General features: G+C 40.7%; 1 protein-coding gene across 2 annotated transcripts in view; it reads left to right on the plus strand.

The window, feature by feature from the left end:
* Positions 1-21,083, plus strand: part of LOC139771392 (uncharacterized) — a 282,189-nt gene that overhangs the window by 193,880 nt on the left and 67,226 nt on the right. For both annotated transcript variants that reach the window (XM_071704165.1, XM_071704252.1), the window contains exons 8-12: positions 549-642; positions 732-824; positions 1,215-1,304; positions 2,931-3,148; positions 3,709-3,847. In XM_071704165.1, the coding sequence (XP_071560266.1) occupies positions 549-642; positions 732-824; positions 1,215-1,304; positions 2,931-3,148; positions 3,709-3,847 (634 nt within the window). The remainder of the gene's footprint in view (positions 1-548; positions 643-731; positions 825-1,214; positions 1,305-2,930; positions 3,149-3,708; positions 3,848-21,083) is intronic.

The raw sequence follows: 21,083 nt of genomic DNA on the forward strand, positions 1-21,083 counted from the left end.
GCAGCGAATGACACGCTTCATTCCGTAGCACGACGCGACAGGGAGGAGAAATCGTACCTAACACACGTGGGAGATCTTGCAATACGTGTGCACTACTGCGACGCGCGGTGACTATGTGTGACTCACATGTGCGCACGGAATTCCTCGACAGAAGCGATAATATTTGCTTAGGAAATTCGACGTTTGTAAATACGGGTGGGTGCACTTGCGCGGGACGGGATACAGTTTCGATAAGCACTCGAAAACACCGCAGGCTGCCCGGCTAATGCACGAAGGGACAGACAATGGTTATTTTTAGCATTATGTGGAGCTAACTCCGAATCGCATTGTTGCTTTAACAGAAGTTGCTTTAACACTTCTTCTTTCATGCTTTTTGGAAATATTGATTTATTTAATAGCATATTCTGAAAAATGTAATATAAAATGCCGCGACAGTAATAGCGACTTTACTCCAATTATCGAATAAATTGCGATTGTAATTAAGTGATAAATAATCCCATTATATTTTCTTCACAAATTAATATTTGATGTATATTTTAAATTTTCAGCTCCGACCGCACAAAAGATGGCTTTACTATTTTCATACGCGGCGATTCTAAGGAGAGTCTGGAGTTCGTGGACGAAGTAGTGGTCCTGCTGCAGGTAAGAATAACTCCGTGGACGAATGAAGATGTTATCATACTTTATTCGACGTCGCAGAAAATCACGCGCAAACTCTTGTCTTTTTATAGGGCAGGGTCAACGTGGCTCAGGCTCTCGTGCTTCGAAATGCCGCAACAACGGATGGCCTGATCGATTCTCTTTTACCTCTCAGTAACGTCCAGGTGAGTCCCCATGTCGACCAACAATTAAATCCTCAGACGGCATTGAGCGCACCTTTCCGCGGGGCAAGAAAGTAATCGCGCTCAATCGCTCGTCGTTTTTGTCTCCTGAATGTTCATTGAACGCCGGTACTGATCCAGTTTCCACGGTGCATTATATTTGGCTTCTTAAGAGCCCGCACGTGCGTCTCGTATCGTAATTGTGTCGCTCGGTGCATTATAGCCGCACGGTTTCCATTGTGACGTTTCTCTCCTTTGTCGGGGCGAAACGAATATCGCTACAAAAGCTAAAAGCTCAGTATTCGCGACAAACGTAATTTACAGTCGACCCCATAAGTACGATCATTGAATGCCATCGGGACATTATAATTACCCATAAACGTTCTCTTTCAGACCGTCATCGTGAATGACGCCACTCTAGCAAAGTATATTCCCAGACGAGAAGGAAATCACGACCAGATGCAATGGATTGCTTTTTACAAGGTAACTATGCCTTTACAGAGAATACTTAAACATATTGACATTGCAAAAATTTAATTGAAATAACAAAGAAAACATAAAGTCTCATAAAATATTCTGTATCAGCACCATATTACATAAAATATACGAAGACTAATGATCGCAGATGCGGATAAAGCATCTTGATAATGCGAATCTCGCGACAAATTGTTATCGCAACTTGTCGTTTAACGTCAAGCGACGGAAAGCCGTTTCGATGGGCTCAACGTCATGACGGTGATTTGGCAAGTTTGGCGAAATAAATACACGCTGGAAGTCACTCGAGCGAAATAATTGTGTAGACTTTTGCTGATAGCCTTTCGTAATAATTGTCGCGAGTTTGCTACCTGACCTGGCTGTTCATTGTCATTATCAATGTGTCAATATTTCGTATCGATAAATATGCGTTTACATTTTTATTTTTATTTCTTTTCTTAGAACGAATTATGTGTTGCATATCTATACATATACGTATGTATATATCCTTTGGAATTTAAATTTTTAAATAAGACATCAAGTAACAGTATATTAAATTTTTTTAAGTCAAGTTTGGATGACAATATGTATGATTATATTTATGACAATTTATAAAGTCTAATGTCACTTCAATTTTTAATCATGGGTCATCAATATTTTATATTTATTAATAAGAATTTGAGAGAGGTTGATGAAATAATCGATCGTTAGTCACAAAAATTGTAATGGAGGAAAAAATTTTAAATATATTCGGTGAGAATGCTGGATAATTTATATTATGTAATCAATAATTCTATATCGTTCGAATTTATCTTGCGGTTGTCGGACCGTCTTATGATACTGTGATAGAAGTTAGTCATTGGTTATCCCCGAGGATAATGTATTGATTATAAGATCGATTAATCTGTTGAACGATTTTGCAAAATTAAGATATCGCTAGATATCGACCGGACTTGCAATCTATTGCATCATGTATATTCGTAATACGATTATAATATATTTAAAAATTTTTGAAGATACATATATTATACATATTTTTTATGTTGTGTGATAAGCTTTTCTCCATTCTATTTATGTCAAATATGACAGATGATATATTGATAATCTATATAACTTTTACGTTTCTGTAATATAATCTTGACTTTATATCGGCCAATATTAATATATCTTGGCACAAAGATATATCTAGCTTGATATATAAATCCAGTGTATTAAATTAATTATATCGATATCAATCGCTATTCCGAACGCGCGCCACATTCGTCTACACTTGATCTAATGCGATCGGTATTTGCGCGCACGCGATCCAATCCGAGCGATCCGGACAGTTGGAACTAAGAAATTATCGAGATAATAGTTCGACGTATTTGTTCTACGTGCAATAGATATGCGTCATTCGTTACGTATTTCTTTGAACAATGTGCTCTCCGCGTAAGGTTTACAACGACTGATCGATTACGGCTCGTTGAATCGCGCAATCGCCGTATTAGACATGTCTACTTTTACGTTGCTCTGACATTCTTCCTAGATACCGGTTACCGATGAAGGACATTTCGCTGGATCGCGAGAACGCGCTATCGGGAAGTAGATCTAGACATACGGCTCTGCCATAATCGGTATTTTGATTTCCCGTAGGAGTACGACAGCCTTATGACGGAGTGGCAATCGGCTGGTCGCAGATTGGCCCTCGAAATGTCGGAGCTGAAGGAATGCACAAGCCTGTCTGGCACTTTAACGCCTCTCGGTCGGCTCCTCACGGACCCCACATTGAGAAGAACGTCTAGAGATGCCGAAGAGGCCATCGCCGCGCTCGTGGAACGCGCGGCCTCACTTCTGCACATCGAGCACGTCAGGTAGAATTTTATATTTATTTATATTGACCGCGCAAAAGAGAAGTGGTCTTTCTCTTATTGTTAGTATAGATTGTATAGAAATATTTTTTTGTCATACGTATTACAGTTTACGAAAAATGATTTCTCTTTATTACTCTTCACACATAATCAATTTTTCTACAAAGGAAATAACGACGATTAATTGTTGCTTTCTTTATATATTGATACTAATTAATAATTAGTAGGTATGCTATTTGTAGCGACATCGATCCATATTATTTATTCACTTTGCGAGTGATTTCTGTTATTGATTAAGATTGCATTAAGTCGAGAAACTAGTTAGGTTGATTGAAACAGGTACACTAAGCTTGCATCGATTTCTGGTTTATATGAAGTATATATCGATCAAGGACATTTTAATGAAAATAAGAAACATATCAGTCGACGAAACACTTAGTTCCAATTTGCGTTTCGATCTTGGCGGATTCGCGAGTGCAAGATTCGATCGCTCATATGCGAGGAGACGACTACGTGGATTCCTAACGGTGCGACTTGATCACGGTTCCTTTTTACCTTTCCAGATTGTCGGTGAAACGAGCCCGGAGACTGGTGGAGGAGGTGGGTAAGGCTGCCACCAGACTGGAGTCATCGTTCGAGTCGCGACGCGCGACTATCCGCAATCTCGCGGTTCTACGGAGCATCGAGGATCAAGCGCACGAGGTAAGTCTCGCACAAATTAATATGTCTACGAGTCATCCGTGAAGTCTCGTAAATCTTCCTCACTCGCAAACTGGCTAATCCGTACCGAAACGCCAGCTTATCTGATCAACATTAGCCTCGATGTCGCTATCGTGATGGAAGTCAGAGAAGATTACGTAGACGGACAAGTGTCGTATTTCCGATGCAATAACGGCATTTGAATGAATATGAAAGATATAAGATTCTGATTTTTAAATACGAGATATTTATGCATTAAATAATTATCTGATGGGGAGAAAAATATTAATTGTTTTAGTCTTATAATTCAAACGTCTGTATTTTTATCAACGGGTGAGAGAATAAAAGAATTGCGTTAAATAGGACTGTGATTTAGAAATTTAGAAATTTAGATTATCGCGTCAATTGCGAGCGTTGTTTAGGCGTTATTTACTTTGGCAATGACCACTGTGGCCTTGAACTAGAAGAAGACCGTCGGTATTTCGCAACGTAGTTTGTTATTCCGCGTGCGCATGAAAGCCCGCCGTACATGGCCGTTCTCCCAACTCGTTCCTCAACGATTACGCCGAAGTTATTGCACGCAGTGCTTATACTGTCTCGTATACGCGAACTATCCTCCTTCTGAGCCGCGTATGGCCACTCTTTCGAGCGCGACTCGTGCATTGAATTCAGCCAGTCAGCCTCCCCTCAGTCGACAATGGTAGACGCACAAAGGGCTCCCTATCTTCACTTCCACGAACGAGCTTTCGCTTCGAAAATCTCCGCGCTGTATAATCTGGCCGTCGAACGATCTCTCGTGTTGACATTCGATCTCTCATCGATCTTTTGCGGAGCGTTAGCCTCGCCGACGGAACACCGCCGACTTGTTATTCCTTGGTCCTTCGCAAATACGATGCAGCTTTGTGGTGGTGTCGAGCAGTGGTATCGAGAGAGTCCAGCTCTTTCTATCCCAAGAATAGCTACATTTTATGTGACATTTATTTATAATTTATTATTTATCGAGAAGAATAGTTTATTTTGATATTTGATATTATATTTAAATATAGTTTTATCTTCAAAGATAGATTCTCTATTGAGTTAAATTTTTTTTAATGATTTGAGAATCTATGTGCATATATACATGTATGAACTTAGTTAATCGAAAGCATTTAATATTTCAAATTACACTCTCCAGCAATTTCAGTAATTGTCTGGTCGCTGATTCCGAGAGATGCCTAAAGCAAACATGCGTGTTAACGCGTTTTCCTCGTATTAGACACCACGAAGATCGGCGAACGCGCGCAATCATCTGCCTCCCCAACGCATTACACTCACTATTTCCATAATGACGACCAAGTCCGGAGACGTGATTGGCGTTACCAACGCGCCCGGGTATAATCGATAATACGATGGTAGGATCGCGCGGAATCGATAAACGGTCCAGGAAACGACGATGTCGCGGGCGATGGACGAGAAACGATATATTCGATATCTTTATTAAGGACTTTCAAATTCCCTATTTTTTCAACAAAATAATCCGCCTGGTAGAAAATTTATTTTCTTCATAACATGCACATTTATTTTAAAATCTATTTTTGCTTTATTTTATTTCTCCTTTTATTCCTCGTCTTGTGAATGTATTTTAATGATGCATTTGTGTACTGACGACCTTTAATAATTATGGTAACGTTAGAAATCCGTTTTCTATTTCTGCTTGCAGCATAAGTGTATAACTTTTTGTGGGATTTGCATCGTACTAAATAAACCGTCGTCTATTCATGATTTTATATGCATGTGTGCAGTCTTAACGAGCCCTTTGGGGCGAAAACGAAATCGAGGTTGCTGAGAATCCACATCTTTCGTGCACAAGCGAATCGAAAATTACCGTGACGGATCGCATAACTGCCGCCCTTCCCTTGATCACTTTATAATTATTAATTATCCATCATGTGCACGGAAAGAATGGCCCATCCTTTGGGAGCCCGAGTGTGAATGAATGACCTGGGCGGTTCGCGATGCTCGATGCTATAATTTTTACCATTTTTTCATACCCTCCATCATCAAGACGTCCAAAGCGATCAACATGAAGAATAACATTCGTCGAAATTACGAGATCAGATTAGCTAAAGGAGAAAGAGATTCATAATTCTCATAAATACAGCCTTTATTTCCACTTTATTCCAACCCTATTCTTAAATTAAAAAAAAAGCTAAGAACAGCTAAAAACCTTTGTGGGTGTTTGATGAGCTATTTAATTGATCCAGTTTGATGATTATGCACAATTGTTAATCCAAGAGCAGCAATGTTCTTTTTCTTCTCAGTATTGAACAAATATGTCCATGATGATTGAATTCTATTAATAATAATTCAATAATTAAGAGAATTAAAAATTAAAAGAAGAATTATATAAGACATTAATTCCGAGGAGTGGCGATGATCTCTCCTCTGTTCAGCATTATCAAGTTACAACTCGCATTTTCGCGGGGCCGCGAATTATCTCTCGATAATGTATTTTTTAACGCTCGTTAAAAGCTGCCGCATAAAAAAACGAAACAGACGGCGCGAGTGCGAAATTGCTCGAAATGTCGTACGTGTATCGAGTAAGTACCTACGTGTACCGCTCAATCTCGTGGGCTCGATTCTTTTTCTTCTGCCGAGTTGTTAAGCCCCGAACGGCCGACGCGCGGCTTCCTACACGCACAAAGCATTCCTCGATAATTAGATACAAGATGCGTGCTGCCCGTGTGCCGCGCGAAGTCGCGTATATACCTGATACATAACTGAGAGACAAGCGTTAATACAACGTTATACAACGTTAATACAGCAGCCGTTGGACTTTCACTTCGACGAAGTCGCTACTTAACGTCGCTACTTAACGATTATAATTTTTGATCGATCGATAACGTCTGTGCCCTCGACAGATTTTGGTCGTAAAAGGAAACGCGTTTCCGAGTCTACCCCGCGCGTGGCTTGGCCTATCGGAAAACGAGCGGCGTGGAATTGAAAATAATCCGACGTCGAATTCCCGTCGACGGGGTACCGTTGTGAAATGCCGATCGAGAAATGCCGGTTTACTAATCAACGATTCGTCCTAAGTGCATTCTTTCGCGTCGAAAAACCATAAAGGAGGCCTGGCAATTAATCCGTGACGTGGGCGCTTCCTTATTGCTGTGGTTAATCGCCGCCGCGCGACGTACCCGCGCTGGAACCGGCCGCGGCGGCGCGGCGCGGCTCCAGGGCGCCCTATCGCGATTATTCATCCCCAGCGTGGTACTTATTATCTTATTAACCGCGCGATGATGCGATCGGGAATGCGTAGTGGTAATGGGTAGTTTAACGCTTCGTCTGGATCGATCCATCTATCATCGGCAAGTGGTAATAAAGAAGGCCGGGGTAGCATCGCGCGGACGATAACGCGAGACAACATTATTGAACTGATTAATTATTAATCGGAACAATTTCCCCGTAAGCACGACGTTAATATGCTCGTGATTGGAAGCGCGTTAGTATCTCGACTGATATATCTAAAGTGCTTGAATAAAGAATTAGTCAGAATAAATTAAGAATTCTCGATAATATAGCGTGTCTGAGTTAAATATTAGATGCATTTCAATTGCCTCAATAGTATAATTTAAACAATCATAATCAAGGCTTTACATGTCCGGATAGTTGAAAATAGATCTAATTATTTATCAGAAGTTTCATGCACGTGGTTGTCTTGAGAAAATTCATAGTAAGAAAAATTAAATAAATTATTACGTATATAATTTGCTCTTTTGTGCTGTGTGAGTCTACCGAACGTACTATATTTATGTTGCCGGTAGCATCTTCCCTCTGAAGATCGTTTGACCGCTCTACCAAATAAGCCAAACGCACGCGATCGGGCGATTTTAATCTGTACGATTTCTACAGACGTTCAATAGATTGAAAGCGCCATGCTACGTACGGTGGCGTACACCGAGGAAGGACAACGCGTCCTGGCAGGGAAGTGGGTCGGGCCTGACAATTGTTTAATTGTTCGATCGAGGCACTTCGATCGGGCGGTACCTCGCTTTCACGTACTAACGGTCACGATTGTGCGAGGGAGAGACCCAGATAGATATTCAGAATTGCCTCATCAGCATTGCTAAATGAGAATATTTTATTTCGTAAGCTCTTGCGATGTGCTTCGAACGAAGTCTTGCCGTGTCGTGTTGTTGCTTAATGGATGAGTATGTTATAAAAAGCTAGATGTAGCGTGACAGTGATCTTAATATGACTGCAGTTGTTACACATATGAACGTAGAATACTCATTTTCTCTTTCTTTTTCTCTCTCTCTCTCTCTTTTTTTTCCTTTTTGCCTCCAAGTCATAGAATGAATATTGGTCGTTCTAGTTTCAAATGATCGATACACGTGCGAATCTATTCGAGAATATAAAAGTACTCTTTCTTGTTCTACATATCTATATTATTCTACAACATTAATCTGTGGCGATCAATAGTCTACCTCGAGCAAGTGGCAGCGCCTTTCGATCGTCATAAAATCGGCGCGCTTTGTTGTCGGTGGAGAACGTCAGAAAAAACATTAGAAAACACGCACGACAATAATAATCTCGGCGAGTGCTCGAAGCGGAGATCTCGTCGTGCATTCCGTTATTACATGTTCTACATGTTCTACTTTAATCACCTGTGAGGCTTGTGCAAATCTCTTCATCCTTTTTTCATCAACGTCGAACTGACCGGATTGACAACTCGTTAACTAAATCCTGAAAAGGGGCCTTTTTCAAAATAAAAGAAGAAAATTAAAGAATTAAAAATGAATAAAAATAGTAAAAAATTTGTGTTACAATAAAGAAATCGAATTTTAAAGAAATCTTGCATCTGAAGGTATTATTGCATGAATATCAACATTTTTTTTATGTAAGGCTGCAGAGAGAAAATGTTAGTATTTTTCAACAGATTAATAATTAATTCAATATCTATTATTATAAAAATAACAAAAACACAACAAATTTATATTCGAAACAAAAAGAATGCTACGTTGCATTTTTAGTTTGCACATTTGAAACAAAGTATTTATCTTACCGGAAGATTGCTGATGCACTTAATTAAGTTTCTTTGCTGCGCGATTGTCATCGTTTTAGTTAAAGTCGAGTCAAAAGAGGATCCGAAAGAAAACCAGTCCGACACTTCTCATCAATCGTTCACGCCGCCACATGAGCGTCGGCGCTCTCTGTTCCCCGTCTTTGACCGAACGCCGTATTTGGTTCACGGAAATAGCGCCAGGTCGTCTCTCAACAACGGTGGGAGATGAGAACCCGAACAGGGAAAAAGGAGCGCTTGAGAGGGCTCGGAGCCTCAGAGCGGCGCGGCATGTCGATCGGGTACGAATTAATTGCCGTAACACCGGTTCCCTCCCTCTCGATGAGAGCGAGAGCCGCGTACGGAATTATGGACGTGTGTGGGAAAGTGGGCTGAATCGTCCATCAATATCAAACCAGCCTCCTCACGCGAGATTTTTGACACAGTCCCGATAGCAATCCCTCTCCCTGGAGGCTAGAATCTATATATAGAAATTAATAAAACTTAATTTAAGCTTGAGAGGTCTTCAAACTATGATGGATATAAAGGATAGCGAATCAATGAAGAAATGAAGCGCATAAGTCGATATTTAAAATTTCGTGTATTCGTCGTATACATACGGTTTCTATAAATTAATTGGAACATATGAATAAACGATGGGATAAATTAGAAATATCTACAGTATTTAGATTTGAAACGTTGCAGATATCTTTGTACGTAGAACTGGTCGTCTTTTCTTACCATTCCATAGAAAGTAATTGTGAATTACTCGCACGCGCGAGGTTATAATTTCGAATATTTTCTACGGAGTTAAAATATATTTATCTCGTATTATGTACACGTTCGTGTTAAGGTGTGTCCACCGACATGAGAAATTTCCGATACAATGTATAAACGCGCGGTCAACCATGACACACGTTTTATTGAAAATATTTCTATGTTAAGTTTTACAACAGTACATTTGCGACATAACGAGCCAGTGTATACTCGAGAGAAACATGCGCATTACAAGCTATTACAAGCATAATTTGTATAAATTATGCTATCAAATTGTTTTTGCCATTGGGAGAAAAAGAAATGAGAAAATATCACTTTTGTCGTGAAGAATCCTGTTGATCTTTTGCATCCTTCCGTTCATAAAATTTCTCCTTTATGTTGTATTGTTCTTTTATTATGCCCTATACTTTTAGAGTAACTTTCTACTTTATTTTAACATTATAAACTGCCTGTACATTTAATTGTCTATTAAATAGATCGTACACCATACAAGGTAGCAAATGATCAGAAAGGCTCGAACAAAGATTTATTATCGACGTCAGTCTAATGCACGCGAGTATCAGAAGTAAAACGAGCTTTCTGAAAGAACGGACTTTCATTTATCCTCCCTCTTCGTGTAATGTTTGCCTACCTAAGCCACCGTTGTGCATTTCCTCAACGCAATTCGCATTTTTCTTTTACGTTACCGTGATACGTGGAAAACTTTCCAGATTCAGAATTAATTTGGATCAAAGAGAGAAAGAGAGAGAAACGTATTCTGGAGATCAAACGATAGATCTCGCCGATTCCGTACTCCCTCTCCTTCTGTTTGGCTCGTTTGTCTCCGTGGACGTGAACCGACTTTTACACCCAATTACGTGCGACGGATTGAAACCGCGTCACGTTTTACATTTACCCGCACTTTCCACTAACTATCGGCCTGCCCGAGACGGCGGTTGATATTAGAGGGCTTCCCTGACTGACGATTACATCGCATTAAAGTCTCTTTGCTCGAGATTCGAGGCGGAAATTCAAGAGACGCGCCCCGAGTCTCTCCACGACGCAAATTTCTGCTTTTCATTTCTTTCCATATCGTTTTCACCTTCTTCATGTCTGAGGAAACATTGAACTGATTTTCCTTCAGACTCTCGACATGTTAACTTTCAAAAAAATCCAATCTGCCATTATAGGCCATGTAATTTAACTTTTCTGAAAGATTGCATGTATTTAAGAAATTCATAATTTAGGTGTTTGATAAATAATTTGAATAGAACCGATAGACACTGTAACATTAAATATTTAAATCATGAAATTTACTTATTTTTTAATTCTGTTTCTTATACATTTTTATTTAATTTTCCTCTCTATAAAGAAATGCAACTTTTCTATTTTATGCTTTATGTTTTATCTCAGTTTATCAATCGTGATCAATTTCTTTTTTCCAAGCATTAGGATGCAAGATTAATTTATATATTTTTATTGCATTTTTAATGACTATTTTTAATCTTTATGTGATTCTTGTTTTTGAAAAATTTTTTTACATGTGCCGGAGCTGAAGAGATACTTGTGGTGGTCCTCTTGTCACGCATGGACTAGCGATTTCCGTAGAATGAATCTTAATAAGGAAGTGCCGACAGTTCTCGAAATGATGCGCGAGAGCGTGTAAAGCGTACTTTCACGATGCGATCAAGGATTGAGTAAATAACAGCGAATAAAGCGCACTCCCGGGACGTAATGATCGCATCGTACGTTTCGCAACGTTCCAGCAACACTGTATTTTGCATAATACGCTAATCTTCCGTATTTTTCTCCGCAAACGTTAAAAGCGCCGACTTTCTTCCACTTACTCTCCGGCTGTCTGTGGAACTTCCGGTTGAAAACTGTATCGACACCTCGACATTTCGTGGATGGATTCACATTCGTCGCCTTATACGGAATTTTCATCTCGAACTCGAACTTTCCTTTCTGCTCAATCTCTTTATATAAAAAGGAACAGCGGCGGCAACAGTAAAGTAATTTGATTCGCTCGTGTAATTTCTGCTGAAAAAATATCCAATTACCACGCTGAAAGGCACTAAAGGAACGACATTCGTGTTTCATAAAAACTTGACCTGCGAATAAGGCTTTCAAAAGAGTATTTCTTACTCAACATTACAATGCTAGCTATATTAAAAGAAGCTGGATATTAAAACATTTTTTTTTTTTCAATACCGAAGATACTTGAAGTTTAATGTGAGGGAAGATATTTTTTAAATAAATATATTTAAAAAAATTAAATATATTAAATAAATAAATAATTTAAAGTTTCTTAGCTGATAGTGCCATTTTGAAGTCTTCTAAACTGCAAGAGCATTAGCGATGAATATCGATCGTGAGAGATCCGGTTGTCAATGCGTGATATATGCCGCGCATTAGAAAACTGTTAGTACCCAGATTGGCGATAAATATTGGTCATCCGAGAACTCATTGAGGTGCACCATGGTGAAGGCCGCGTTCATCCGTAATGATAGGAAGTACGGCGATTTCGCGGACTATTACAGGCATCGTTAGCGCGAACGGCCTGTTTCACGGTCAGACGCCCGTGTCCATGATAATAAGCGTTCGCATCGAATTGACGATGTCTACTCCACTCGAACTGGGTGAGCCGTGCCTTCTCGACTGGATAGTACGGTATCAATCGCGGTCGACCGCGATTGATACCGATCGACCGCGAATGACGCGATTAGAAGTCGATAATTGGGTACCGTTAATTGGATCGTTCTAATTTCCGAAAGGAGAATAATGACATTTTTATTTGACATTACGTCGCTTGTAATCATATGCGAAGATACCGATCTATCTTCTGTCAAAGCACTAGGCGAGACCAAGATTATTGCTGCTAGGAAGATGAATGGAAAATCGGACGAAAATAAAGGCGAACGAGTTTTACCCGCGATGAAAGCGATCCTCGAGAAAAATCTTAAAAGCGTGTCAGTTACAGAAGATTTATGCGAGTTCGATCGTCAATCTAGTTATAACTTTCGAGATTTCTCTAGTTAGACATGGTTAATGAAAAATAGTAGGTACTCGTTTCTCTGCCGGAGTTACGGTAAGAAAATACGCGCAGAAAAGTATTTCGTAACTTTTCCTTATCGCATAAAAATGTGAAATTCAAAGATAGAAAACCGGATCAAGAACTCGGAACGGGCGAAACTTTTTTTAATCCAATGTATCTCTTATTAAAATAATTGCCTCGAGTTATTACGGAAGAAAGAATTTTCAACACTGTAATTGATAACTTTATACTCTCTCAAAATTTTCGTGTATTCCTTTAAATCCATTTAACAATGAGTGTACCAAATTAACTTTTCGGAACGATCATTTTCGCCAATAAATTGCAAATCGATATTGCGAAACGTGTACTTCGATAGCATGCGAACTTCCACTTGGGCAAACGAAAGTGAGCTTCGACTCGTAAAGTTTCACTGTAATCTTCCCGAACGGTTGCCGGTGCAAGAAAGTGAGTTTACGGACTCGGGACTCGCGCGCGAGGAGCGGAAGGCCTCCTCCGCGTGTTGCCCTCGGTGCCACGGTGCGATGACTCACGAAGACGCGGACTCGATCTCGCGCGAGGGCAAAAGTCTCCGAAGGCGGCTTCTTTCCATCAGATAAAGAGATGCGCCGGGCACGGCCAACGAAGGCGAACGCTTTTCCCGCTCGGGAAGGCCTCTCGTTGCCGGGCCTCCCGCCTCTACACGCCGCTTCTCGGCGCATATCAACGCGTAAGACAGTCCCGGTCGCATACCTCTTACAACCGCCTGCCGCTTATCTACCTATTGTGCGTGTACACTCGCGTTGCTCCGTTGCTAAGCGTCGTGTTACTCCTGCAATTTCGTTGTCCCGCGAGTAGCCGCTATCTCCGCTCCGTCGTTCCGCGACTGAAACGATAGCTCGAAACTCGAACTTTCGCGATACAGTTTTACGCGATAGATTGTGGATATTGAAGTTTAAAGATATGTCGAAATGGAGAATTACTGAGGAATAATTTTTATCGTAATTAACAAAAATTAATTGTTTTAGTTATATAACCGATTGCTTTTGTAATGTCTAACTACAATACGAAAAGAAAGTTTGAAAGATAACTGATGTATTAATGTGCTTGATGTGTAGTTGAGTATTCTCACGTTCTATTTTTATTAAAGGATATAATAATAAGTAACAAAAAGAAGCGATTTATCTATACAGTAGATTTTGAAATTTGTACAAAGAGAATCATATATCTTATTAAAACTTTCTCAGGATATAGCGTTATAAAGATGGCCATCATTTAAGTCTCGGATGACAAAACTACTTTCGGACACGATGGCATTTATAATTGCGCGAACTTCGTGCACTCTTTTCCTTCTTAAAAGATGCGCAGGTTTTCGTACGTTCTTAATGACTTTCATGAAAAATGCGATCATTAAGAAGCCGACAGCGCCGTGCATTGTGCTTCGCGGCGGGTCGCGCCGCTCGCGGTGTGCGCCACCGCAGGATGCATCTAGCCGGGACTCGTGTAAGGTCTGATACCATTGTTGTACCGAAGCGCATGCAAATGAGCACGCGGCCGACCTCTTTGGCGTGTCATAACGCCTTATAGGTATAAAGGCCGCATTTCCTGCCACGGTGGCGACGAGCCGGTCTTCGTCGTCGTCGTCGTTCTTCCTCTCTCTTTCTCTTTCTCCTCTTCTGTTCCTCTCGCGCCGCGAAAAACGCGCGGGGTTTATCGTTTCTACGAAAGACTCCGCAAAGGACAGGATGTCCACGGGTCATTGAGTCTCCTTTCCGAGGATCCTATTCCCTCCGGTGGCTGTACCCTTCCGTGATCTCCGTCTCTCCCCCTCTCGCTCCCCCTTGCCGTGGACCCCGCGCGCGGTGAATTTATCCCGAAGTAAAGATACCACATAGAAACACGAAGAAGCGGCGGGTTTCTCACTTTACTCTGCCAATTCCGTGTGTGCTCTTCCGCATTATGTCACTCTTGATTAACATCGCGAGTTTTGAAAAATCGCTTTCTCCTTTCTCTATTTGCGCGAGATCCACGCGGCACAAACGCGAATCAAAGTGCTAAAAGCACTTTATGACTCTTTCGTCGAAATTGAAACCTTTTCCGATTGTCGAAAGCGGACGATCTATCTTGAGAATTACGTCATTATTTGCACAATTTATTTTACATCCTGTATGACATTCGACAGTACATAAAATGTAATATCCCACTTGAGATTTCTAAATCAAACTCAATGAAACTATTGTACTTTATATATTGTACTTTATATACTCGAATTAAATTATGTGGGGAGTGAAATAAACGCAGATTGGATTACCGTCGTTAATTATCTGCGTAGGCAAGTTGGTGTTAGAGGTTAAATTGTTTATGAGCGATCACTTTGACATCAAATGGAGGAAAAGTTATGGGCTGCTCTCGCTCTCCACGATTATTTTATTTCCCGCATCGTAATTTCCACTCCTTCGATCTACGCCTTCCGCGATTTTCTCAGCGTAGAATGTAGAACTTTCTCATGAATGCTTTTTCATGGAAACACGAGATAACGAATACTTCACCTTATACTTTGTACGTGCCCTTTTCGTTCCTTAATCGGACGTGAGAAACTGGTTCCAGGAATTTTCTTCACTTTTGTTTTTCCCTATTTTTTTTTACATCACGCTTCCTGCATTAAATTACGCGTAAATAATAATGTAATGAGCTTTACTTAGAACCCGTGTGATGATACGCGGTTATTACCTTTCACTTGGTATTCATCCTTCTTAACGTTGATAAAACTGTTAGGCTAAAATTGATCTCTTCCTCGAGTATCCTATATATTTATAGACGCCGATATCTATTTTTCAATCAGTTGCTTGTTACTTCCAATGCCGGGAATGATTTATCATAATTTCTTGCGCACTTAACCGTTTGATAAATCGTCGACTATGTACATTAGAGGTGCAAGATTGTAGCAGCTCGATATTAAGTTCCAGTTAATCCATGAGATTAAAAGAGTTATATTACTTTCAAACCGTATAAGTCCGACACTTCATACTTTTTACTATTTGCAGCAATGAAAATACTTGTGGGAAAATTAATAGAAGAAGCGTACTTCTACTACAGTATTTTTTATTAACGATTTTTTAATTTATTTTTATTTTTAATGGATAGAGGAAAGTCCCCTATTATGGATAGAGGAAAGAGGGACTTTCCTCTATATATTTTGTCGTAAATTTGTTCACCGCAAATATGTTAATTATGGTTTCGATACATTATTTTTTAAATCTAATTAACACTATTTTGATTTAATTCGATTATGACGATGTCTACCTTTGATCCTTTTGAAAGAGAAGTAGCTTTGCCGCTCGTGCCAAAACTGCACCACCACATCCGCGTGATGTCGGTGCGCGAAGGAAAACGGTAGAATTGCGTGACTGGTGGGTATCGGGTAACAGAACCGCGCCGCGGCGTCATTAGACTCACTAGTCGTTTACCGGTATTATCCCTCGCGTTCGCGTCAAGAGGTCGTGGAACCAAGTTCCGGCCCTCTTCGCGGGATCGCGGGGTGCCGGAAGGGACGTCTGGAACGATATCGAATGTCCGACTCGCGCAATTAGAACGAAGCGGAAGGTTAATGGGATTAACGTGCCACGCTCTCGGCAGCTCAAATAATGGCGATTTCGCGGGGATGAGCCTCTTAAAAGGATCTCCATGGATTACAATTGATTCACTCAGGCTTCTCCCCTAAATGCAATTGCCCCGGGGACTAATAATCTCGTTGAACTAATGCACTAATGACAAGAGGGACTAGCAAATATTTGAGCTCTTTTTTTTATTATTATACCTAAGTAACATGATATATTTCGAGATAATTTATTAACAAATATTAAATTAAGGGTAATATATAATAGCAACTGTATGTATATTTATACAGAACGTCCACCAATACTAAAAAATAATATATATGACAAGTTTATTGTTTAATGTTGAAAACAAATACTTTTATCGTTATGTATGTTAGACTTATTATACGATAACATAAAGAACATTGCGTTGGTTTGGTATCATGGTAAAACACTGTGGTCATGAGAACGACCATTTCATATGAACGATCGGCGCATTTTGCTTCCTCTTTTACAACGTAATTGTTCAACTGACGTAATAACGAAGCCGCGGCGCTTGTAAAACTCGTGCCATTCCGGCGCGAAACAGCCGCCTAAACGCGGCGGTTATCGCGCGCGGCGCGCGGCACGAGGTATAATTCGCCAATTATTGCTAATTGAATCGAGTAAAGAGCTCACGAGCGCCCGTGAGCGTTTAATTGCATCGACGGGGCGCGGCGGCATGTTCGTGCGCGCGTGAATTCCCACGTTATTGGATCGCGCCGACCTTGAGAGAGTTTATCTTCCGCCCCGTAATCCGCCTTCGGCACCGCTAATACACTGTGACTGATTTAAGGCACGTTTATCATAAACTCGGCGGAAAAGACAGAGCCGGTTCGCCGGAACGGAGGGCGGGAGGAGACTATTACGGAGGAGTTATGGGTGTAGATTATGGTCAGAGGGAGGACGAAGCTCGCGCGCGCGCGTGCAACCGTTAGGAGAGATTGAGAGGTTCCCTCGTTGAGGAGGAAGCTAGAGCAGAGAAGAGAATACAAGGGGAGGGAAGCAGATAACGTAATCGTTCATTAATTGTGATAATCGCGCGCCTTAGGTCCGAGAACGGCCTCTCTCGGGCAAAAGCGCATCTTCGAACGCGGCGGCATCGAAATGCGCGTGCATCGCGCGGCCTGTATCGGCAATTAACTTGGTAATTAGGCGTAAAGGCGATAAACTATGTGCAACGCAGCTTAGCCTGGTACGGGCCGAAGACGGTCGATTCGATTAGCGCCTCTCCTCGGCTCTCCTTATAGAATCCCATATCGTAACTCCATCGGCTGCCCCGTGACAGGCTCATGTATTTACCTGCGCGCGCCGAGCGTTTCAGAATAATAAATCGCACCCTGTATTTTCTAGCGTTTCGCGGCCACAGGGGCCTTGACTTTGATACCGGCTGGATAAATATCGCGGCCGTCGATTGGTATACGAGGCTCAAATATGTCGGCTGCGAGGCTATCTTGATTACCGCGAAGTCACCGTTTGCAGATATGCATAAACATAATCTAATAAGATTGATCCTGAATCCGCGTTATACCTTTAAAGAAAGTATACCAGCTTTCGACTCCGATATTTGGCTTGTAATGGAAAGTTGTCTCGAGAAAGTAGTACTTTAAATCAATTTCAGCACTAATTGTATAGGATATTTTATAAGATTCAAGTCAAATTGCAGGAACGATTCTTTGAAAAATTAAGAACTAATTGAGGTGTTTCAATAAAGTGCAAGCACTAAAAAATCGGACGAGAAGCAAATTCTTGTCCGTCTATTCAGATTTTTGTTGAAGGCAAAATTTTTGTGTATCAAAGGATACACTTCTGTTTGATAAATTCTTTAAAGAACGCCCTATATATTTCCCTTCGGACGTTTTCCCTCTATATACGCTTTCGATCTTCGAACGTTTCCTTTGCGCGAGCGATCTATTTCGCCTGTGAAAAAATGCAAAGGTTCACGGGTCATGGCAGGAAGGCGAACGCTTAATCCTGCAGGAAGTGCACGATCCATGGATCACGCTCGCTACCAATGCTTCGTCGTAAACCTTATGGAAACGTATCGGCTGCATGGCACGTGCACGTGCCTTGTAAATATTTGTATGATGTACGGCGTATCGTGTTCATACAGTTCGTACCTTAGCACCATCTTTGCTATGACATGTATATACCTTTACAATCGCGGAAGAATGACTACGCTTCGGAATGGTAACGTTCTTTAACGTTTCGAAGAATAAATATATTTACGTTTGAAAGGCTGGATGTTTGAAAGAATCAGTATATAGAAGAAATTGAAGAAATATTGTTTAGATATATATTTTTAACTTCTTTTATGTTATATAAATAAGTAGATAATATATAACAATAATAGTATAAATAAATATATAAAATGATAAATAAGGTATATATGTTAATAAATTTCAATTAAAGATTTTTTACAACTTGGTTTGAATAATTATAAAAAAGATCTATGTATAAAATGTGTATAAATGCAAGAGATTTTCGTCTTTTTTTTTCTTTAATTTATCAACGTCATGAAAGTATCACGTTCACGATCGCGCGAGATTTACTTACGATCGTCAGCCCGCTTTCGTGCATTACTCAGAGCAAAATTATACGAAGCAGCTTATTGGATCGCGTCTCGGCTTGTAGGAAACGACAAGACTGAACTGCAAATTCTCTTCTCTCACCGGTGTTGAGAACAGGTTGGCCGTACGCGACACCTGCTCCCAGACCTGAAAATTCTTTCGTGAAGCCCGAGGGTCCTTATCGAGTTCGCTCATCTCCAATCAGGTCCACCGCGGGCCAATGAATAATCCCGGCGATATTTCGCCGACGTTAAACCGCCATACTTGTGCCCGCATGGATGTCGTTACTCATCGTTCTGCCGTGCTCTCTCGTTACTTTGTAATTATTTTCTCAGCGAGGCTACCGCTGGAATTTGGCCTTCAACTCGAGAGACCAGCGCATTTATAAATCCAAATTTGGAGACTCGAGTCTTTTGTACTCGTGTACATTGTGTGGATTATATGCAGATTTGAAGCGATCATGTGATAATTTAATGCGAAGGTAAATAGGAGTATTTGTACTGCTAATTTATATTGGAGCAATTAAGTTGATAAATGTAATCGCGTAATTACGACTGAGGTAGCTAAAGAGTTGATTCTACGGAGCTTAGTTGCGGTGATATATTACGTTGAATCCATTACGTTCAAATGAAACCTCGAGATCGCGCGCGCAAAGCGATATAAAAACCCCGGTTGCTGTCTAAGCGTAACGCTATCGTAATCCCCACGAGACAAATTACGCGATTGTAATCCCCGCGAGACAGATTACGCGACTTCGCGGTAATGAACTTTAAGACGTAAACGAAAGTGTTACTAATGGTTCCCCGGCGTTTTATTTTATAACCTTGGATCGCAAGAGGAAACCGAGATATAATTGCGATCGCGGGGACTTTCTTCTTTCGCCTCCGCTTCAACGGATCTGCGGTAGCCGCAGCGATATCGCGTAATTCCTGTTGCCGCTTCGTTCGGATTGCGGTAAAAAAGGAGGTCCGAAAGTGCGCTTCCTGTGGTTGAGCCGGCGGTGATCCAAAACCCAGAGGTAGTAAACTCGTGATCGTTCTTCGCGGGGTGTTGCATCCTCTGCTGCTTGTTTTTATTTTTTTCGGGGCAGACCGTTCCGTGGATGTTTTTCCCTTTCATATCGAGAAGTCATCTGGAATCCGCGCTTCACTAACTTTCTACGAAATCGATCTCGATATTATAAATTCATCCAGTAAAATAAGTTTCGAGTGAAATTGTGACCGCGCGCGTGCTGGATGTAACATTTCTGCCTTTGAACACTGCCCACTCTTATCGTTCGCATTTGCGCATTTGCCCGCATATGGCGAGATTATAGTGTTTCCGGAGTAATCATCGCGTAATGACTTTATCGCAAAATGGATCTGTAGTTGTGTGATCTTGCACTGTCAAGAAATGAGGACACGAAATATGAAAGCGCGAATTATCAGACTCAATCGAACGATAAATTGCATAATTGACGACAAAAAGATACTATCTGCAATATTTAAAATTATTTTCTGTTAATCGAATTACTTGTAAACTTTTATAGATGACAGCACAAATAGAAATCTTAAATTAGAGATTTCTTATCTTAAAAATAATTACATATGTTTTTATGAGAAAATACAAATTTATTTTTACATATGCTTCCGTAAATAAATCGTGAATTGTGTTTGAATTAAAGAACACAGCATATTATAGAAAGGATGCTATTACTCTCTCTCTCTCTCTCTCTCTCTCTTTAATTATAATTAGGTTTCTGTAATCATTCTTAAAAACTCAAAAAGTATTTTAAGAAAATTTATAAAGAATATTTCTACTTCCTTTCATTGCACAGATTTTATTGGATCGATAACTCAGACGTCACATCGATCTCAGAGCCTTATCGAGTTTATCGGTCGACATTACGGTGGTCGGCACAACGCAATCGCAGCGCCAGGTTTCACGATTCTCGATCGGTCCTTTGTCGATCCTTTGTGTTTCGTACTGGACGTGTTGTTTTCACGACGATAAGGCGCGTCGAATCACGAGGCGCCGCTGCCGCCACCGTCACCGTGCCGTCGTCTTTCTTGGTGGACCAGACATTCTTGTGCAATCCTTTAAGACCTATATAAATTATATATGTGTATATATCCCCGTTCCCCTATATTGTCGTTGCAACATTTCTCTTTTTCTTTCTCTCGTTCTCGCTCTCGCTGTCCACCCTTTTCTCTCGATGGGTGTCGCG

Source organism: Temnothorax nylanderi, unplaced genomic scaffold (assembly GCF_030848795.1).
Source record: "Temnothorax nylanderi isolate EJ_2023f unplaced genomic scaffold, tnyl_v1.0 TNYL_tig0001_pilon, whole genome shotgun sequence".
In the NCBI taxonomy this organism is placed as follows: Eukaryota; Metazoa; Arthropoda; class Insecta; order Hymenoptera; family Formicidae; genus Temnothorax; species Temnothorax nylanderi.